Genomic DNA, 19,905 nt, shown 5'->3' with positions numbered 1-19,905 from the left:
CACGTTTGATAACAGACGACACATTATCAGCAGGGTAAAACTAACCTGTCTCACGACGGTCTAATGTACTGGTTCCATAATTGTTTTTTGAACTATTCAATCCAAAGCGATTGCGTGGCCTGCAGGTTATGTGGGTGGGAGATGTTTCGTCACATAATAATGATGATGATTATGATAAGAATCATTTACATACATTACAGCATATGCAAATATACAACGTATGATAACATTTTGACCTGCTTATTAGACATTACTAAAAATATTTTTAGGGTAATGCGTATTTTTTTCAAATAAGTAATGAAACCTCTCGACATTAATTAAACAATTATTCACGTATGCACGGTTATTTTCGTGTTTTAGTGAGATTAACCATGTTTGTGTTGAAAGTGCTTAGGACGTACACTAGACGTTTGTCCGAGTCTACTTTCTGAGCATGCGCACAGGCCGCTTCGTTATTTCCGGTTTATAAGAGAAAGATGGTGGATGAACCACGCCGCGCTGTCGTAGTTTAGATAAAAAGACAGAGAACGCACCCTCAAATTCGATAAAAGAGTACATGGAAGCTCCCGGTAAGGTTCCAAATCGTATTTTCATTGACTTAGTTGCCTGCTGTATCACAAAAGACCTTAACCTGTCGTGCTAGCTAGTGCGGGGCTAGCTAATGTGGAGAAGCCGCGGGTGCGACTATTTCCTGGAACAAGAGGCGGCAAACCGTAGTCATATAAAGGTCAACGATGATTTTAGTGGATCGTTAGATTTATTGGATTGTATTACACCACCCAATGTGCAGCGTGTTTGTTTTAACGTTAAACGTCAAGACAAAGTAAACTTGGCTTCACGTTGTCTGCGGTAATGCGTCCAAGATTTAGACGCTAACGGAGGCCCAAGTTAAGGTTGAACTTTGCATGTTTACCGGCGGCCTTGTTTGCACGACAAAGTTGTCGACGTAAAGCGCTTATCTCGGTCGTTGAAATATTGTATGCATGGTAAATTGGGTTAATGCGTACAATTATTAGTTAGTTAACCCACCCCCCTTCTGATTTATATCATGTCCTGATCTCCGGCACGTTGGCTAGCATGTTCAACGTTGTATTCAAATGGTACAACTAATCAACAGATAGCTTATATGCGCTGAACTGGATGTGCTAGTGCTAAGTGACACGTTTATGCTTGCATGATTCAGCACTTGACAACGTTTTGTATACAGTAATGTAAGAATATCTGGCAGGTTATCGTGTTGGCCCGAATATAAGACGACCCCCTCTTTTTCAGGACTCAAGTTTGAAAAATGACTTTTTGAACACCAAATTAAGTTTTTACACAGAAAATGATTACATCTGAAACAAATGATTATAACAATATATTCGAGAGAAAAAGCATGGCATTTTTCCTCATACAAATCATTCAAACTGTCTACCACATCTTAATATCTGAACATTTAAAGATGTAAACTAAAGTGCAATCACATTTGTAAATGAATGGCTTCTGGTTTTTGAAATGTAAATAAACTAATCTACTGTGATAAAACAACAAAATTGCAATAACTGCATTAACCATCAAAATGAAGTCTAACTGTAACTGTAGTCTTGAAACAAATCTGAATAAGGAAAAACATTGCAATAAAATAATGCAAACTGCTATTGTTGGGGAGCCTGAGGACTGTATAGGGGGTTGGCTTGGATGGTTATGCTCTTTGTGCTCTTGGGTGTCGGTATATAACAATGAATAGATGTGTTACTTGGTAAACAGCTCATGTGCGACACAATATGCAAGGCAGCATTTTTTATATTGTCAATGTATCTTCGTGTGTTTATATAATTAAAAATTTTATGTTTTAAATAATTAACAAACAAGGCATTCCAAAAAGAAATTACTAAAATTACAAAAAAAAAGAAAACAGTGCAATACCAATCTAAACTGGACTAATTGATTCCAGCAGGCCTTCAACACCAAGAAGCGCCCATCACTGGAATGCTGGAATCAGAGACACATGCCATGGCGAGTAATGGAGAAGCATACCCTCCTGCTCTAAACCAAACCGCCGACTGGACCATGGAGCAAGCCGCTCCTGAGCCTAGCATAGATTCTGTTTCTGGGGCAGGAGACCACGCCAACCCGCCATTGCCGCCGCCGCCGCCTCCTCCTCCGGAGATGGGCCTCGTGGAGAAAGGTGTGGACCAGATTCAGGTCGCCAATGCGCCATTGTATCCAGATGAGCAACCACCCCCGCCGCCGCTTCCCCCGCAGCCACCGGAACAGCCGCCGGAAACACTGGAGGCTCAGCCGCACACCCAAGAAGTGACCAATCAAGGTAAAATGAAAGATGTTCATTCAAAGACAAAAAAATATATACGTGGCTAGTGGTTCATTATGCAGTGATTTCTAACCTTGGAATCAAGGCGCACATTTAAATTAGAATAATTTGACACATGGGCCAATGCACACTATGGTCAGGAATTACTGCATTATTGCCTCCTTCCTTACAACAGATGGCACTGAGGCGTCGCAAGCTGCCGATGATGGAATGGAGCTTGAGGATGCCACCAAAGATGTTGCTCAAGAAGCCTCCGCCGCCCAGGAAACAGCTGCCCAAGACGCTGCCCAGGAAGCCGCCGCCCAGGAAGCTGCCTATCATAGGGAGCCAGAGCTCCCCAGCGAGTTTGAAAAACTTCTGAAAGGATGTGAAGATAATCCAGAGGACTTCAATGGCTGGGTCTACCTGCTGCAGTATGTCGAGCAAGAGGTAAAGTAAATACCGATGCCTCATCTGTAGAAACGGGAGCATCTACCAAATGACGCTCTTCTTCCTTTCAGAATATCCTCCAAGCGGTGAGAAAAGCATTTGACGTTTTCCTCCTGCGCTATCCATACTGCTACGGGTACTGGAAGAAGTACGCCGACATAGAGAAAAAGCATGGCCACATACACGTGGCAGAGGAGGTGTACCGGCGAGGCTTGCAGGCTATCCCGCTCAGTGTGGACCTTTGGCTGCACTACATGACCTACATCAAGGAGAACTCTGACACGCGAGACCCGGAGACCGAGGGACGCATTCGAGCGTGAGTAGAAACCCCGTCAAGTCCACTTTAAAGGGGGTCCTAGGTTCATCCCGGCGTGAGGTTCCAAATGGCACGTAATAAGTTTGCGCAACGATGTGAATATGTGCATGCGTTTTCCTGCCAAATTCTCATTTCTGTAGTGCCAGTGAGTAGTTTGAAGACTCCAATTTGGTCGGTGATACAAATACTACTGTACTACTGTTTTTGTCCAACACTTTTAGGTGGAGAAGAAATCCCCCCAAAGTTAATTTAGTGTTTTGTTTACTCCCCAGGGCTTACGAACATGCCGTGCTGGCGGCCGGTACAGACTTCCGCTCTGACCGCCTTTGGGAATCCTTCATCATTTGGGAGACGGAACAGGGAAAGCTTTCAAACGTCACTGCCATCTACGATCGCGTCCTGGGCATCCCCACGCAGCTCTACTCTCAGCACTTACAAAAGTAAGGGAACGGTCGAATTACCAATTTCCAACCCGAATTGGATTTTTTTTTCTTTGAGACTATATGATGGCCTTAACGTGACACACAGGTTTAAAGAGCACGTGCAGAACAACAACCCCAAACATTTCCTGTCCGAGGAGGAGTTTGTCAAGTTCAGACTGGAGCTATCCAAAGCCAATCTGACCTCCATGGCGCGTGAAGACGGCGATACGACCGCCCCCCAGGAGCAGCTGCCGCCCGGCACAGAGGATCTCCCTGATCCCGCCAAGGTAAGACTCTTGGTAGAATCAAGGGAAGAATTTAAGCGCTCAAAAAAAATAAAAAAATCTTGAGTTAGATGGCGGTTGGCTGTTGTCCACCATGACCATGATGTGGATTAAGAGAAGAGTTTGAAGAGTTGTCTTTATGTCGGCAGCCAAGCCAAAGACAGCCAAGGGGGGCTTCACGCTGGCATCCTGTCAGGGACACTCGCCCTTAAACTAAAAGGAACAACCGAGGCCCATTGACCCGCAGCACCTCCACCTAGAGGTTGATATGCAGGGTGCATATATACGCCCCCCCCTGCAGGCCTCTTGTCTCTGGTGATGTAAATCTATGGCTGCGGGACCGCCACCGGCAGCTATTACATCAAGTGGAGCAGGTGATTGTTGTCAAACCGTCCAACAATGTGTGCTCTGTCTGTGTTTTCACGTAGAGAGTCACTGAGATCGAGAACATGCGCCACAAAGCCATCGAGGCCCGGCAGGAAGTGTTCAACCTCAACGAGCACGAAGTCAGCAAGCGCTGGGCCTTTGAGGAAGGGGTACGGCATCTTGCATTCAACACTTGAGTTTTCATCAATTCCATAGCAGTTGACTCTGAATTTCTGCCCTGCCTTTGTGAGTCCCTGTTTCTTACATGCAACACTACATTTACTTTTGTCAGATCAAGAGGCCGTACTTCCACGTGAAAGCCCTGGAGAAGACTCAGCTGAACAATTGGCGCGAGTACCTGGACTTTGAGATGGAGAACGGCACCCCGGAGCGCGTGGTGGTTCTATTTGAACGCTGCCTCATCGCTTGTGCTCTCTATGAAGAGTTCTGGATCAAGGTATCAAGGCGTTTTTTGTTTATTTTTTGTTTTTATTTTTTTTCTCCTCACCGCTTCTACTCTCGCCGCTTCCCTGCACTTCCCACCCTACCATCGATGACAATCACATGGCGTGAAACGAAAAAAAGCAAACCGAGAAAAACAAGACAAAAACGTCCGGCGCTCTCTTTGCGTGTAACGTTGATATGTGACTGTATCTGTTGTATTAGGGGATGGGATGGCCTGCTTGCCACACAAGATTTGACTGCAGCATTTGCCAACTGCATCTTCTTCGTCTCCCACTACCTTACAGAATCTTATCTAATTGGTTCCATGAAGGTGCTGATGGGTTTACACAGAAAAATTCTAAGAACGATCTTGTCAATGACGACATTCACTGGGGGTCCGAGAAGCGGGAAATGTAAACGTCTGGTCTTGTCTTTGTCTTCCTTTCTTTCCTTCTTTCTGCGCTCCTCTACTTGCTCTTCTTCCCACTGTCTCTTCTTTTCACGCCTCAAAAGTACGCCAAATACCTGGAGGCCTTCAGCACCGACGGAGTCCGGCACGTCTACAGGAAGGCCTGCACGGTCCATTTGCCCAGGAAGCCCGCCATCCATCTGCTGTGGGCTGGCTTTGAGGAGCAGCAGGGTGAGTCGCACAATTTGAAATCAAGCGCCAATGTTGCCACAATACTTACCTGGTTAGAATCATCAATTGTCGTATTTGCGTTGGAATTCCACATTTCACATACCATTGACCCCGCCCGCTCTAATATGCAGCACTACTTAAAAGTCCAAGTCACAGTTATTTCCTACTTTTCCTGCAGGCAACGTCGAAGGCGCCAGTAACATCCTTAAAAATCTGGAGATGGTGGTGCCCACCTTGGCTATGGTGCGGCTGCGGCGAGTCAGCCTGGAGCGTCGGCGTGGCAAACTCGATGAGGCGGAGGCTCTGCTGAAAGAAGCGGTAGAGACATCCAAGACCGCCTCTGAGACATCCTTCTATGCTGTGAAGTTGGCGCGGCAGTTCCTCAAGGTGCAGAAGAGCCTGAGCAAGGCCAGGAAAGTGCTGCTGGACGCCATCGAGAGAGACCAGGTAACTAACGACGCGTGAAAGCCCCCCCTGCGGTATTGGCCTCCAACATTATCCACGTACTCCTGACTGCTTCTTTTCTCTCCCAGGCGTGTCCAAGGCTGTACCTCAACCTGCTGGAGCTAGAGTACAGCGGAGACGTGACACAGAACCAGGCTGAGATCTTGGATTGCTTCGACCGGGCCCTCAAGAGCCCCATGGAGATGGAGTCGCGCCTCCTCTTCGCTCAACGGAAAGTGGAATTCCTCGAGGACTTTGGCAACGACATCCATGCGTGAGTCTGGAAGGGAATTTCCTCAAGAAACGCAGTTTTATTTTATTCGCAAGTGACACAAATGTGATGTGCATTGTAGTAGTTTAACGAGAAAATGAGACTAAGTTTGATATCGTAACATGAGTCTTAGAAATGTGGCTCAAAATCTGATATGTGATCATCTGAATGCAGCGCACCGTTTTTGAATCCAGAATTGTGTTTGTTAAATGGGAATTAGGCCCTTGGACCAACAGTGTGAATGTTTCTGTTTCAGACTGGTGGCCGCTTACGAGGAACACCAGAACCTGCAGAAGGAAGTCGACTTATCAAAGAGGAGTCCGGAGAATGGCTACGACAGCTCTCAGGAACCCGATGCTAAGAGGCAGCGCATGGACGATGCCTCTATGGCCGCCGTCGGAACAGACATGCAAGCCAACAGTGCGTACAATTACAACAACTGGTACCAGGTGGGTTTTACGCTGGTTAATTATTTCTTTATTTTTTTCAATTAAAAGTACAAAATGTGTTCCGTAGCTCAAATACTGATCTCGTGTTTTAACTTTTTCTATCTTGTCCCTTCAGCAACAGTATGGTGCTTGGGGCCAAAACTCTTGGGGCCAGTACAACCAATATGCCCAGTATAATCAGTACTACCCTCCTCCTTCGACATGATGGCCGCCACCGTGATCTTGGTCTCTCATTGGAGAATGTGTCTAGCTTTTCAAATTAAGACAACCAGCACCGCATTCCCAAAAGATTTATTTTCTCATTCTTGAGCTCATTATTTCAAATACAGTACAAGGTGTAGCTCCTGTTTGGGGATATAAAAGAATACACATGATGCATGTTGTTTGTAAAGACAGCCGCCACTATTACCATACTGCCCACCCTGTGCTCTAGACGCAAAGGTAACGTTTTTCATTCTCCTTGTGGGTCTCTCTAAATTTGAAGTATTTTTAACGTATTTGAATGAACCGGAAATCAAGAGTTCCTGTTTACCTTGTTTTTCTCAACTTGATTTCTTAATAAACAGATATCCTGGTATGCCTCTGTTTTATTTTAATCTTTGTAATTTGTGTGCACCAGATTACATAACGTTCAGGTTTGTATGCCCTAAATGGTAAAATAATCAAATTAGTCACGCAGGAGCCTTGGTATGGAGATAGTGCTTCTCAAATAGTGGGGCGCGCCCCCCTTCGCCGTGCTATACCTGGGGGGGCGCGTGTGACCCTGGGGAACAGGCTTTTTTTTTTGCAGGACTAGAATAAAGTGTAATTGCGCATCTTCCCAGCAGGGGGCAGTGGTGCTCTCATTGTTACTTCTGTGACGTTTGCGACAGTGCAACATTTTACAACTTACAAGACAAGTTAGGATAGTCACGGTGGTTGAATAGTTTTCTTCTTGCTAGGGGGGGCGAAGCAGAAAATAATTGAGAAGCACTGGAGTAGGGTTAAATTTTTGTACTTGAAAAGCTCGTTGGAAAAAATGAAATTTGAAACTGCTAAGTGTTGAGCTCGAATCTTGAAAAATAAAATTATTCAAAATAAAGTCTGAATTAAAGTCCTGCTCCACTTTTGTAACTACTTTAAATAGACCACACACATTAGGGATCAAAATGTACCTCCTTATACCTCCATAGTATTTGTACGGAAAGAACCAAAACTCATACTTGATCAAATAAAACTTGAAACTAAAATTAAACGTGGCGCATGGGTGTAGAATTATACACGGAGGGTAGGTAAAATTATTGGTCAAAACTTGACTGAAATTGAAAAAACGACCACCCTTCATCGTACCTACTGAAGCGTCCATAAGTGACGTCAGAAAGGAACGGCCAATCAGGAGGCGGGTGTGGCACTTTTCAGTTTCTGTTAAGTTTTGACCAAGATGTTTCCCTAATGAAGTGGCCAAAGTGAGACGTCTCTTTTGGACACTTCATTAGGTACACCACCATTTTCAGGTGTACCTAATAACAGGCCACTTTATTAGGGAAAAATCCTGGTCAAAACTTACCGTGTTTTTCCATGCATAAAGCGCCCCCGTGCTAAAAATGGCATGTCGATGCTGGAAAAAAGCCTGTACCCATGTATAATACGCACACAAATTTTGACTCTTAAATCCGTAAACGTAAAATTATTTCAGAAAAAAGATCTTTGGGAACAACCGGATGTTATTCTGCCGGTCAGTATCACTGCACTTACACATTCAACCCTTGACCCCCAATTCCGGTGTGGCGGCCATCTTGGATTGACCCTCAAGTGCCCCCAATGAACCCAAAATGAACCGGAAGCGCCCCAAATCAAACCGGAAGTGACCCCAAAAGTACCGGAAGTGACCTTTTTAGACCGGAAATGACCCCTAATAAACCGTAAGTGACCTCAGACGAACCGGAAGTGACCCACATTAAACCGGAAGTGATTCAAATAAACCGGAAGTGACCTAAATCAAACCGTAAGTGACCCCAAATAGACCGGAAGTGACCTCAGGTAAACCGGACGTGACCCCAAATGAACCGGAAGTGACCTTTTTTAGCCGGAAATGACCCCAAATAAACCGGAAGTGACCTCAGCTAAACCGGAAGTGACCTATATAAAACCGGAAGTGACCCAAATAAACCGGAAAAGACCCAAATTAGACCGGAAATGACCCGAATCCTACCGGAAGTGAGCTTATTTCAACACTAAGTGCCCCAAATAGCTACATCTGCGCTAACTTTTTCGTTTTTTGTCCGATTTAACCCGTTTCAACATTTTTACCCCAAAAGTGAACCTCCTGAGGCCGTTTTTTTTTGTTTTGTTCCAGATTTAGAAAGATTTTGGCGCAATTGCTTTTTTTATTTTCCCATTCATTCTCTATGGGGATTCAACATTTGCTCTAACTTCTACATTTTTTAACTGATTCAACCCGTTCCAACTTTCAACTGTACATCTTTTGCCTACCTATTCCAAAACTTCCCACCTACCAAATATTCCAAATTTGAAATTCAACCAAAAATCTCTAAAATTCCGTTTTTCTACTCTAATTTCTACATTTTTCAACCGATTCAACCCATTCCAACTTTCAACTGTTCATCTTTTGCCTACCTATTCCACAACTTCCCACTTACCAAATATTCAAAAGTTTTAATTTTGAAATTCACCACAAATTCTCCAAATATTCTACATTTCTCAAGTAATTCAACACGTTTCAACATCGTTCGGCAGCATTCCCCGAAAAAGTTATTCATACATTTCGCCTTCACACGCAATTTCTCCAGAAATTGCAAAATTCTAGTTATCTTTGATTTTACTGTCCATCTCAACCTTTTTTCAGAATTCCACCGAATGCCAAGCTGATATTTGAGGTGGAGCTGGTGGCTGTGGATTAAAGCAAGAAAACTGGAAAGCTGTCTGAATTTTGGCACATTGGTGGCTGGGGATTCCAACTACATAATCGTTTTGTTGCTTTAATGTCAATGTAATTTTTTTTATGTTCTTTGTTAGCATTAAAATATTACTTTCACAGACAAAGCTGAAGTTTTAGTTTTTATAAAAATTATTTGAAGCAAACTGTTGGAATAATTTAAGTAAAGCCTTGTCATTTACGAGTTTATGGCTTTCCTTTTATCTAGGTTCTTTCTCTTTAGTGACAGGGATGTCTTTTGATCCCTGTCAGCCATATGTATCCTTCCTGTCCTTATGTTATCTGTGTGTTTTTGTTTCTGTAAGAGGCCTTCACTAACAATGAGCAGAGCTTATTTGCATAGGCGAAATGTTCTTATTTGGTTGAAAGAAACTTCATTCCTTTTAGTTAACTATCGGTTTGGTTCATAGATTGTTACAAGTTATCCCATATTTACTCGATGTTTGTTCAAGTGTTTAGGACAAGTCACTCATTCTTATTGCGCGTTAATTTACTAAGTAGATAAAGTCTAGCCAAGGTTTAGTTGCATTGTTCCACAGGAAAGCGGCAATTCAAGTTATCTGATCACACTCGCGGACGACTCGGCCAACAACTGGAGAAGAACAGATGGACAAACTCTGCGGGGGTCACGGGCCGACAATGAAGTGCTAATTCACACCACACTACATTCCTTAGCTAATCAACGTTGCTCCCTCTCTTTCTTTCTGGCTTAATTTGAATGTGTGTGTGTGAGACTTTGGCCATTAATAAAATTGAGTCGAGATTGGGCGAGTGGGTATGCGAAGGAGGGGTGGGGTGGGCGTGCTTGTCAGGCACAGTCAAGTGTAATCCAAAGTCTACAGCATCCTCTTGGACAACTATTTTAATGGAAATAGGGAACATATTGTATCAAGGCTACCATATCCTACTTGAGATGACAGTATCAAAAGTGGGAGTTGATGCTATGGTAACAAAGCAGCTTTTTGCCAGCGAGAGAGTGCAGAGACTGTCAGAGTCAGGAGTTGGCGTTGGGTCCCTTCTTCCCGAATGTGGGCACCACGTTGCCGAAGCGACGGTTGTATTGGGTCTGACGCTTGGCACGGCCGGTCTTTTTCTTCTTCTTCTCCTCCTGCTTGTCCACCTGCCAAACAAACGATATGTTCAAAACATCACAGTTCAAATTTTTTTTAGCACTTTGAGATTTTTTTTTTTTTAATGTAAAGTGCACTATAAATGTAATTTATTATTATTATCCATCACAAAGGCCAAATATCTATTTTTAGAATTTTGTCATTTATAAAGCAGGAAATTTAAACAACTGATTTTCTAACCCTCAATTCTATTTCAATATCAAATGGATACATGAAAGGCACATTCACTTTCCTCACCTTGGGAGTCTGGCCCCTCACTTTTCCAGCACGGGCCAGAGAGCCGTGGACCTTACCTAGACACAAAAGGAAGTCTATTTACATACGATGGCAACAGGCAACACAAAGCCAGTGAATAAATTACAACAGGTGTGTAAACATGTAAATAGGGATGCAGGATTGATTGATTGATTGAATATTTATTGATCCCCAGGGGTGGGGAAATTCAGGCCCCAGCAGTATTCATACCACAGAGTGGGTATACAAAAGACACACAGATAGCATGAGCGCAACTCAATAGGCTCTCATAAGGCTGCCACACAACGGCGCCACAAAGAAAGGCAGAAAGTGCTCAAGATAAAAGCCATCAAAGCAAAACAAAGCTAAAAGACAAAGGAAAAAAAACAACTGTGGCCAACCAGCACCCCTCAATACAAGAGAACATCCCAAAACACACTAAATAGCCTCCACGGGGTCCATAGACAGGTGTAGGGGCAGTCCAGTTCAACGGCGCCCAATGGACCGTGGTCGTGAATCGGTGAAAAACATCACAAAGCAGGCAAACGTGTGAGCAGCGTCCTGGGCACCCAGTCGGATGCACGTGCAGATGGTCACCACGGGGCTAGCATGGCGAAAGTCGTTGGTTCCGACGAGCACGAGGGAGCGGAGTCCCCACAGGGGTTGCGGTTGCAAGGCCAAGGCGAGGGACCCGGTCATCACTGGCCGGACAAGCAGGAAGCCGCCGTAGAGTTACGCCGGTCTCAACCGATGATCCCGGTTCCAGGAAGAAAAAAAATAATAATACAAAAATATCCGATCCGAAGAGATACCGAGGTGCGGTAGAAGGCACCAGCATCGCCGAATGGACAAAAAGACAGAAAGAAAAAGGAGAAAAGAAAGAAATAAAGAGGAAAAGAGAGAACACTGCTGGGAGGCAGCCACTTACGGCGCCATACCGAGGGAAAGAAAGAAAAAAAAAAAAAAATTTTATTATCGGATCAGTAATGCATCAGCCAATATTGAAGTAATGATTTGGTTTGTCGTCGGTACTGCAAAGTAGATTTTTTTAAATGACTGGATTAATATTGTGGCAAAATACACAGAAAGTCTTTGAAATCACCTTTATCAAATCAAACGGCATCATTAAAATCATTTTTAACATTTCAACAACTGACCTCCCAGAAGCCTGGCGGCTACCTCCAAGGTGCAGTGCTCGGAAACGCCGCATGATGCCAGGGAAGCATCGTCTTCTAGCGGGCAACCTGCAAGTAGCACTACCTGATTCTCCACCAGAAGACCCTCCAGAGTCTGGACATGAGCCTGATGGATGGAAAATATATATATATATTGCTGTTGAGTATCATACAATATGACACCTAGTGATCTAACAATCTCACTTGCATTTATTATTGTTATATTACCTTAATCTGGCCTACAGTCTCCTGTCCTGTCACCTCAAGGGTGTGAGTGTTCTGGGCACGCAGGAAGAGCTGCGTGTTTATGCTGAAAAAGAAAGTGACATCTCGTATTGTCTTACACATTTAGATAAGACCACAATGTACAAAATTTTGAAAATGCGGTGGAAGATTGATTTAAAAGCCAAGCTAGTATTAAGCAATTTAAAAAACAAAACAAAAAAACACCCGTCTCTATTTTAGAATTCTTCCGTGGAGAAACCATAGCGCTACTAACACACTATGATATCGTGCGTTTGGACGTAACTTAACTATATTTAATATGTAAATTGACATCAAACTCACTCGACTTCGTTAAGCAAAAGCTGAACCAGCAGATTTTGACGCTGGTAAAAAAAAGGAACGAAACCGAGAGAAAAGGTACACTTTTCTAAGTTGTCGCTGTTAGGCTAATGCTATGCTAATGCAGCTAGCCACATGCTACCCACGGCATTCGTAGGAAAAGTAGGATGCTAAACAAAAAATGTTCACCAGTTCGTTCAATGTGGCGTTTCATTAATATGCGAACGGGTGTTTTGTGTGAATTTTAGCACACAAAAACAGCCGGCGATGCGTTTAAATTTACTTCATCAACTCGGCACGAATAGGCCTTACCTCGTTTGGATCCTTGTCTTTACACGTGCAGCATATGAAAGGCTGTTCGATGGGACACGACTGCCCATGTGTAAATTGACAGAACTGCGTCGTGAGATAGCCACGCCTGTAAGTTGTCGCCATAGTGGATGTGGCAAAGTGGCGCTATGTGTATAGTACACTGAATCATAGGGCGTAAACGTCGCTAATGAGCATGTTCAGTCGCCATAATGGATGTGACAAAGTGGGACTATGCATCCATCCATCCATTTTCTGTACAGCTTTGTCCCCACAGGGGTTGCGGGCATGCTGGAGCCTATCCCAGCGGTCATCGGGCAGTAGGGACACCCTGAACCGGTTGCCAGCCAATCGCAGGGCACACAGAGACGAACGCGACACACACTATAAGTATGCACTTATCCTTTGATGTTATTGTTATGCAAATGAGGTGCAGGTGTCATGAGGGGGAGGGGCTGTTAGTGTCATGGGGGAAGGGGTGCAGGTGTTTTGGGGGGAGGGGCTGCAAGTGTTGTGGGGGAGGTGCTGCAGTGTCCCAACATAACACCTTTCTTCAGACATTCTGTCTCCAAAAAAAGAAAAAAACACATCTACACCTCTCCACCTCCTTTTTTTCCCTCCCCTTACGAATGCCTTCTAGTGTTATCTTAGTGACACTACACCTCTCCACCCCCTTTTTTTTCCTCCCTATGCAAATGCTGTCCTCCCCTATGCGAATGCCGCCCTCTAGTGTTATCTTAGTGACACTGCACCTCTCCACCTCTTTTTTTTTCCTCCCCTATGCGAATGCCGCCCTCTAGTGTTATCTTAGTGACACTGCAGCACCTCCCCCACATCACTTGCAGCCCCTCCCCCACAACACTTGCAGCCCCTCCCCCTCATGACACCTGCACCTCATTTGCATAACAATAACATCAAAGAATAAGTGTACCCATGCATAATGCGCACCCCAGATTTTAGGACAATAAATTAGTTAAATTTTGCGCATGAAGCATGGAAAAACACGGTAACTGAAAGTGAAAAGTGCCACAAAGCCCTGATTGGCTGGATATTTGTGACGTCACGTATGGACACTTCATTAGGTACACCGCCATTTTCAGGTGTACCTAATAACAGGCCACTACATTAGGGGAAAATCCTGGTCTAAATTTAACAGAAAGTGAAAAGTGCCACACCCGCCCTCATCCCCACCTTCTGATTGGCTGGTTTCTTTGTGAGGTCACTTATGGACATTTCATTAGGTACACCGATGGCACGGTCTTTGACACCAACATCCCATCAGGCGCTTAGCATCAAAAGGTCATGCTCTTACGTACACAATGCAGTCCGACTAATTAATTTTGTAATCTTTGCAGTGGCAAGAAAGTAAAAGCAAACCAAGCCGCTGAGCTTCAAAGTGGGCCTGGGCAAAGTCATTCGAGGGGTACGTGCGTTATTCCCGTTCTTGTCCGCCTTTTGTTTAACACAGTCGTGTTTGCCGCAGTGGGACGAGGGCCTGTTAACCATGAGCAGGGGTGAGACGGCCCGTCTGGAGATCGAACCTGAGTGGGCGTACGGAAAGAAGGGCCGCCCCGACTCCAAGTATCTTTTTTGGGCTGGAGATGGAACTAAATTAGAAATTGGGTGTCTGACAAACGTGACAAAAGTATGAACACCACTCATTATCTTTGATTTTACTGTCCATCTCCTTAACCTTTTTTCAGAATTCCACCGAATGCCAAGCTGATATTCGAGGTGGAGCTGGTGGCTGTGGATTAAAGCAAGAAAACTGGAAAGCTGTCTGAATTTTGGCACATTGGTGGCTGGGGATTCCAACTACATAATCGTTTTGTTGCTTTAATGTCAATGTAATTTTTTTTATGTTCTTTGTCAGCATTAAAATATTACTTTCACAGACAAAGCTGAAGTTTTTGTTTTTATAAAAATTATTTGAAGCAAACTGTTGGAATAATTTAAGTAAAGCCTTGTCATTTACGAGTTTATGGCTTTCCTTTTATCTAGGTTCTTTCTCTTTAGTGACAGGGATGTCTTTTGATCCCTGTCAGCCATATGTATCCTTCCTGTCCTTATGTTATCTGTGTGTTTTTGTTTCTGTAAGAGGCCTTCACTAACAATGAGCAGAGCTTATTTGCATAGGCGAAATGTTCTTATTTGGTTGAAAGAAACTTCATTCCTTTTAGTTAACTGTAGGTTTGGTTCATAGATTGTTACAAGTTATCCCATATTTACTCGATGTTTGTTCAAGTGTTTAGGACAAGTCACTCATTCTTATTGCGCGTTAATTTACTAAGTAGATAAAGTCTAGCCAAGGTTTAGTTGCATTGTTCCACAGGAAAGCGGCAATTCAAGTTATCTGATCACACTCGCGGACGACTCGGCCAACAACTGGAGAAGAACAGATGGACAAACTCTGCGGGGGTCACGGGCCGACAATGAAGTGCTAATTCACACCACACTACATTCCTTAGCTAATCAACGTTGCTCCCTCTCTTTCTTTCTGGCTTAATTTGAATGTGTGTGTGTGACTTTGGCCATTAATAAAATTGAGTCGAGATTGGGCGAGTGGGTATGCGAAGGAGGGGTGGGGTGGGCGTGCTTGTCAGGCACAGTCAAGTGTAATCCAAAGTCTACAGCATCCTCTTGGACAACTATTTTAATGGAAATAGGGAACATATTGTATCAAGGCTACCATATCCTACTTGAGATGACAGTATCAAAAGTGGGAGTTGATGCTATGGTAACAAAGCAGCTTTTTGCCAGCGAGAGACTGTCAGAGCCAGGAGTTGGCGTTGGGTCCCTTCTTCCCTAATGTGGGCACCACGTTGCCGAAGCGACGGTTGTATTGCGTCTGACGCTTGGCACGGCCGGTCTTTTTCTTCTTCTTCTCCTCCTGCTTGTCCACCTGCCAAACAAACGATATGTTCAAAACATCACAGTTCAAATTTTTTTAGCACTTTGAGATTTTTTTTTTTAATGTAAAGTGCACTATAAATGTAATTTATTATTATTATCCATCACAAAGGCCAAATATCTAGAATTTTGTCATTTATAAAGCAGGAAATTTAAACAACTGATTTTCTAACCCTCAATTCTATTTCAATATCAAATGGATACATGAAAGGCACATTCACTTTCCTCACCTTGGGAGTCTGGCCCCTCACTTTTCCAGCACGGGCCAGAGAGCCGTGGACCTTACCTAGACACAAAGGGAAAAGTCTACTTACATACGATGGCAACAGGCAACACAAAGCCAGTGAATAAATTACAACAGGTGTGTAAACATGTAAATAGGGATGCAGGATTATTATCGGATCAGTAATGCATCAGCCAATATTGGAGCAATGATTTGGTTTGTCGTCGGTACTGCAAAGTAGATTTTTTTAAATGACTGGATTAGTATTGTGGCAAAATACACAGAAAGTTTTTGAAATCACCTTTATCGAATCAAACGGCATCATTAAAATCATTTTTAACATTTCAACAACTGACCTCCCAGAAGCCTGGCGGCTACCTCCAAGGTGCAGTGCTCGGAAACGCCGCATGATGCCAGGGAAGCATCGTCTTCTAGCGGGCAACCTGCAAGTAGCACTACCTGATCCTCCACCAGAAGACCCTCCAGAGTCTGGACATGAGCCTGATGGATGGAAAAAAAATATATATTGCTGTTGAGTATCATACAATATGACACCTAGTGATCTAACAATCTCACTTGCATTTATTATTGTTATATTACCTTAATCTGGCCTACAGTCTCCTGTCCTGTCACCTCAAGGGTGTGAGTGTTCTGGGCACGCAGGAAGAGCTGCATGTTTATGCTGAAAAAGAAAGTGACATCTCGTATTGTCTTACACATTTAGATAAGACCACAATGTACAAGATTTTGAAAATGCGGTGGAAGATTGATTTAAAAGCCAAGCTAGTATTAAGCAATTTAAAAAACAACTTTTTTTCCTTTGTCTTTTATCTTTGTTTTGCTTTGATGGCTTTTATCTTGAGCACTTTCTGGCTTTCTTTGTGGCGCCGTTGTGTGGCAGCCTTATGAGAGCCTGTTGAGTTGCGCTCATGCCATTTGTGCGTCTTTTGTATACCCACTCTGTGGTATGAATACTGCTGGGGCCTGAATTTCCCCACCCCTGGGGATCAATAAATATTCAATCAATCAATCAATCAATCGATCAATCAAAACAAAAAAACACCCGTCTCTATTTTAGAAATTCTTCCGTGGAGAAACCATAGCGCTACTAACACACTACGATATCGTGCGTTTGGACGTAACTTAACTATATTTAATATGTAAATTGACATCAAACTCACTCGACTTCGTTAAGCAAAAGCTGAACCAGCAGATTTTGACGCTGGTAAAAAAAAAGGAACGAAACCGAGAGAAAAGGTACACTTTTCTAAGTTGTCGCTGTTAGGCTAATGCTAAGCTAACGCAGCTGGCCACATGCTACCCACGGCATTCGTAGGAAAAGTAGGATGCTAAACAAAAAATGTTCACCAGTTCGTTCAATGTGGCGTTTCATTAATATGCGAACGGGTGTTTTGTGTGAATTTTAGCACACAAAAACAGCCAGCGATGCGTTTAAATTTACTTCATCAACTCGGCACGAATAGGCCTTACCTCGTTTGGATCCTTGTCTTTACACGTGCAGCATAGGAAAGGCTGTTCGATGGGACACGACTGCCCATGTGCAAATTGACAGGACTGCGTCGTGAGATAGCCACGCCTGTAAGTTGTCGCCATAGTGGATGTGGCAAAGTGGCGCTATGTGTATAGTACACTGAATCATAGGGCGTAAACGTCGCTAATGAGCATGTTCAGTCGCCATAATGGATGTGACAAAGTGGGACTATGCATCCATCCATCCATTTTCTGTACAGCTTTGTCCCCACAGGGGTTGCGGGCATGCTGGAGCCTATCCCAGCGGTCATCGGGCAGTAGGGACACCCTGAACCGGTTGCCAGCCAATCGCAGGGCACACAGAGACGAACGCGACACACTATAAGTATGCACTTTTCCTTTGATGTTATTGTTATGCAAATGAGGTGCAGGTGTCATGAGGGGGAGGGGCTGTTAGTGTCATGGGGGAAGGGGTGCAGGTGTTTTGGGGGGAGGGGCTGCAAGTGTTGTGGGGGAGGTGCTGCAGTGTCCCAACATAACACCTTTCTTCAGACATTCTGTCTCCAAAAAAAGAAAAAAACACATCTACACCTCTCCACCTCCTTTTTTTCCTTCCCCTTACGAATGCCGCCCTCTAGTGTTATCTTAGTGACACTACACCTCTCCACCCCCTTTTTTTTCCTCCCTATGCAAATGCTGTCCTCCCCTATGCGAATGCCGCCCTCTAGTGTTATCTTAGTGACACTGCACCTCTCCACCTCTTTTTTTTTTTTCCTCCCCTATGCGAATGCCGCCCTCTAGTGTTATCTTAGTGACACTGCAGCACCTCTCCCACATCACTTGCAGCCCCTCCCCCACAACACTTGCAGCCCCTCCCCCTAAAACACCTGCACCCCTTCCCCCATGACAATTTAGAGTGCTCAATCGGCCCGTCAAGCATGTTTTTGGGATGTGGGAGGAAACCTGAGTGACCGGAGGAAACCCACACGGGTTCGGGGAGAACATGAAAACTCTACACAGGGAGGGTCGGAGGTGGAATCGGACCGGCACCCTCCAACCAGTGCACCACCGAGCCGCCCTATGTGCACATATTCACTGAATATATCATAAGAGTTTAAATTTTTTAAATTATGTTCAGACTGCAAATACTATGGGAACATACATTTAGACTAAGAGCTTCTTCAACACGCTGGAGATGCTGACATTTCACACACAATCGGGCAACTGTCTCAATAAACCAACATGTTTCTGTGGCCCCCTTACTGGTTTGCAATTTTGACATTCAATAGTTGGCCATTTTTTTAACGTACGTAACCCCTTTGTTCCCCAACTTGCATCTTTAAAAATATAAATGTCTATTCTATTCTATTCGGTTCTAATCTACGATGCGAGTACCCAGTGTTGTATGCTTGAGGAGCTGATGTGCGATATCACATTACACCACAAGATGGCGTAGGTGCGCCGACCTCTCTTACCAAACTTCCAACTTGTGCTTCATGTACTGCACAACACTGCATGTACTGCACAACACTGAGAACCAAAGGCAACACGAATGTCGTCACACACTTTTGAGTATGTTTTTTTTTTAACGACATTAATGTAGTCCAAGTTAGTCAAAACTAATTAAAACATATTTTTTTACTAACTGGCTTTGCATCAGTGTCATTGAAAAACATGTCCACAAGTGTGTGATGAAGATGTCAAAGGTCAGGGATTAGGGGTCAGAGTCAAAGGTCATTTTTCAATTTTATTTTTTGCACAAGAAAAAAAGCCTTAATATACATAGTTATTTTTAAAATAAAATAACCTCCTTAAATTACTCATCACTAAAGTCATTTACCTTTGCATCTTCCATGGCCCGGTGGTGGTGGTCTTTTATTGACAAAAATATAAGCACACAGGATTCCCATCCTCTCAGCCAGCAGAGACCTGCGATTTCAAGCCACCCCTTGTCCATATGTCATTAATAGGGGTGTAAATCGCGGGTTTTGTCACGATACGATATAATATCGATATAAAGAACTTCGATACGATATTTGCCGATATCTTAAAGCCTGCTGCGATTCAATCACGATATATCGCGATATAGTGCTCTACGATCGATATTTTTTTTTTTAATAAAAAATATAGAACAATATCCTGATTTATAACAATTCATACGCAAAATCAACAAGGTACTGCAAACTCTTTATTTAGGAAATTACAAGAGTATTGTAGTATACAAATTGCTTACTTTAACACTTAACTTTGATGTCGTGTTTTTTCTTTAAATGTGCGGCGAGATTTGTGCTCCCTGAATATTTGATCACCGCATGGCAGGATTTACAAACTGCACGTGTCTTGTCCGTTGAGCCATCTTTTCTTTGGAATCCAAAGTGCTTCCAAACGAATGACTTGAAGCCTAAAGGGGAGCAAATTTCCTCGTCTTTTTGGACACTAGCCATAGCACCAGCCCAGGAGCCGCGTACTAGTTGTCGACTCCCCTTTCACGTGCCTGCTCTGCTCACAACACAACAACGCCGCGCACTGCTCCCTGCTGCCGGAAGAGGAAGCAA

General features: G+C 43.8%; 3 protein-coding genes and 1 long non-coding RNA gene across 5 annotated transcripts; 2 read left to right on the top strand and 2 right to left on the bottom strand.

Moving 5' to 3' along the window:
* The first annotated feature begins 434 nt into the window (after positions 1–434).
* On the top strand, positions 435–6,956 carry prpf39 (PRP39 pre-mRNA processing factor 39 homolog (yeast)). Of its 2 annotated transcripts, none has more exons than XM_061270177.1 (13): positions 435–569; positions 1,937–2,311; positions 2,490–2,743; positions 2,815–3,059; positions 3,332–3,499; positions 3,588–3,768; positions 4,194–4,301; positions 4,424–4,588; positions 5,089–5,215; positions 5,394–5,662; positions 5,749–5,933; positions 6,187–6,379; positions 6,495–6,956. In XM_061270177.1, exons 1-13 carry the CDS (start codon positions 557–559, stop codon positions 6,582–6,584), a joined length of 2,373 nt encoding a protein of 790 aa, XP_061126161.1. In that variant the 5' UTR covers positions 435–556; the 3' UTR covers positions 6,585–6,956. The 2 variants fall into 2 exon arrangements, with proteins under 2 accessions (XP_061126161.1, XP_061126163.1); XM_061270179.1 differs by having other exon boundaries at positions 443–569; positions 1,940–2,311.
* Positions 6,957–10,160: 3,204 nt separating this feature from the next.
* LOC133146429 (ubiquitin-like FUBI-ribosomal protein eS30 fusion protein) lies at positions 10,161–12,883 on the bottom strand. The gene is made up of 5 exons (XM_061270180.1): positions 12,730–12,883; positions 12,082–12,163; positions 11,836–11,980; positions 10,682–10,737; positions 10,161–10,434 (listed from the first exon to the last, which is right to left on the bottom strand). Exons 1-5 carry the CDS (start codon positions 12,795–12,797, stop codon positions 10,309–10,311), a joined length of 477 nt encoding a protein of 158 aa, XP_061126164.1. The 5' UTR covers positions 12,798–12,883; the 3' UTR covers positions 10,161–10,308.
* Positions 12,884–14,042: 1,159 nt separating this feature from the next.
* LOC133146798 (uncharacterized) lies at positions 14,043–14,626 on the top strand. The gene is made up of 3 exons (XR_009711425.1): positions 14,043–14,149; positions 14,210–14,307; positions 14,430–14,626. It is a non-coding gene; the product is annotated as an uncharacterized LOC133146798 (long non-coding RNA).
* Positions 14,627–15,364: 738 nt separating this feature from the next.
* On the bottom strand, positions 15,365–17,483 carry LOC133146797 (ubiquitin-like FUBI-ribosomal protein eS30 fusion protein). Its single transcript, XM_061270842.1, has 5 exons — positions 17,351–17,483; positions 16,460–16,541; positions 16,216–16,360; positions 15,867–15,922; positions 15,365–15,628 (listed from the first exon to the last, which is right to left on the bottom strand). The coding sequence occupies exons 1-5, from the start codon at positions 17,416–17,418 to the stop codon at positions 15,497–15,499; spliced, it is 483 nt and encodes a 160-aa protein (XP_061126826.1). The 5' UTR covers positions 17,419–17,483; the 3' UTR covers positions 15,365–15,496.
* Positions 17,484–19,905: the final 2,422 nt, after the last annotated feature.

The sequence above is a fragment of the Syngnathus typhle genome, linkage group LG22 (genome assembly GCF_033458585.1).
Source record: "Syngnathus typhle isolate RoL2023-S1 ecotype Sweden linkage group LG22, RoL_Styp_1.0, whole genome shotgun sequence".
Taxonomy (NCBI): domain Eukaryota; kingdom Metazoa; phylum Chordata; class Actinopteri; order Syngnathiformes; family Syngnathidae; genus Syngnathus; species Syngnathus typhle.
The sequence above is the reverse complement of the archived record's forward strand: the minus strand, read 5'-3'. Positions and strand labels throughout refer to the sequence as shown.

What these genes read in the sequence shown, in the direction of transcription:
- LOC133146797 (XM_061270842.1), bottom strand. Translation starts at nt 17,418, where the DNA reads ATGGGCAGTCGTGTCCCATCGAACAGCCTTTCCTATGCTGCACGTGTA. An exon ending in AGCCGCCAGGCTTCTGGGAG is followed by an intron (nt 15,923 to 16,215) that starts GTCAGTTGTTGA and finishes CTTTGTGTCTAG; the next exon opens with GTAAGGTCCACGGCTCTCTG. An exon ending in TGAGGGGCCAGACTCCCAAG is followed by an intron (nt 15,629 to 15,866) that starts GTGAGGAAAGTG and finishes TTTGTTTGGCAG; the next exon opens with GTGGACAAGCAGGAGGAGAA.
- prpf39 (XM_061270177.1), top strand. An exon ending in ATCTCCCTGATCCCGCCAAG is followed by an intron (nt 3,769 to 4,193) that starts GTAAGACTCTTG and finishes GTTTTCACGTAG; the next exon opens with AGAGTCACTGAGATCGAGAA. An exon ending in ACGCCATCGAGAGAGACCAG is followed by an intron (nt 5,663 to 5,748) that starts GTAACTAACGAC and finishes TTTCTCTCCCAG; the next exon opens with GCGTGTCCAAGGCTGTACCT.
- LOC133146429 (XM_061270180.1), bottom strand. Translation starts at nt 12,797, where the DNA reads ATGGGCAGTCGTGTCCCATCGAACAGCCTTTCATATGCTGCACGTGTA. An exon ending in AAGACAAGGATCCAAACGAG is followed by an intron (nt 12,164 to 12,729) that starts GTAAGGCCTATT and finishes TTTCTTTTTCAG; the next exon opens with CATAAACACGCAGCTCTTCC. An exon ending in AGACTGTAGGCCAGATTAAG is followed by an intron (nt 11,981 to 12,081) that starts GTAATATAACAA and finishes TCCATCCATCAG; the next exon opens with GCTCATGTCCAGACTCTGGA.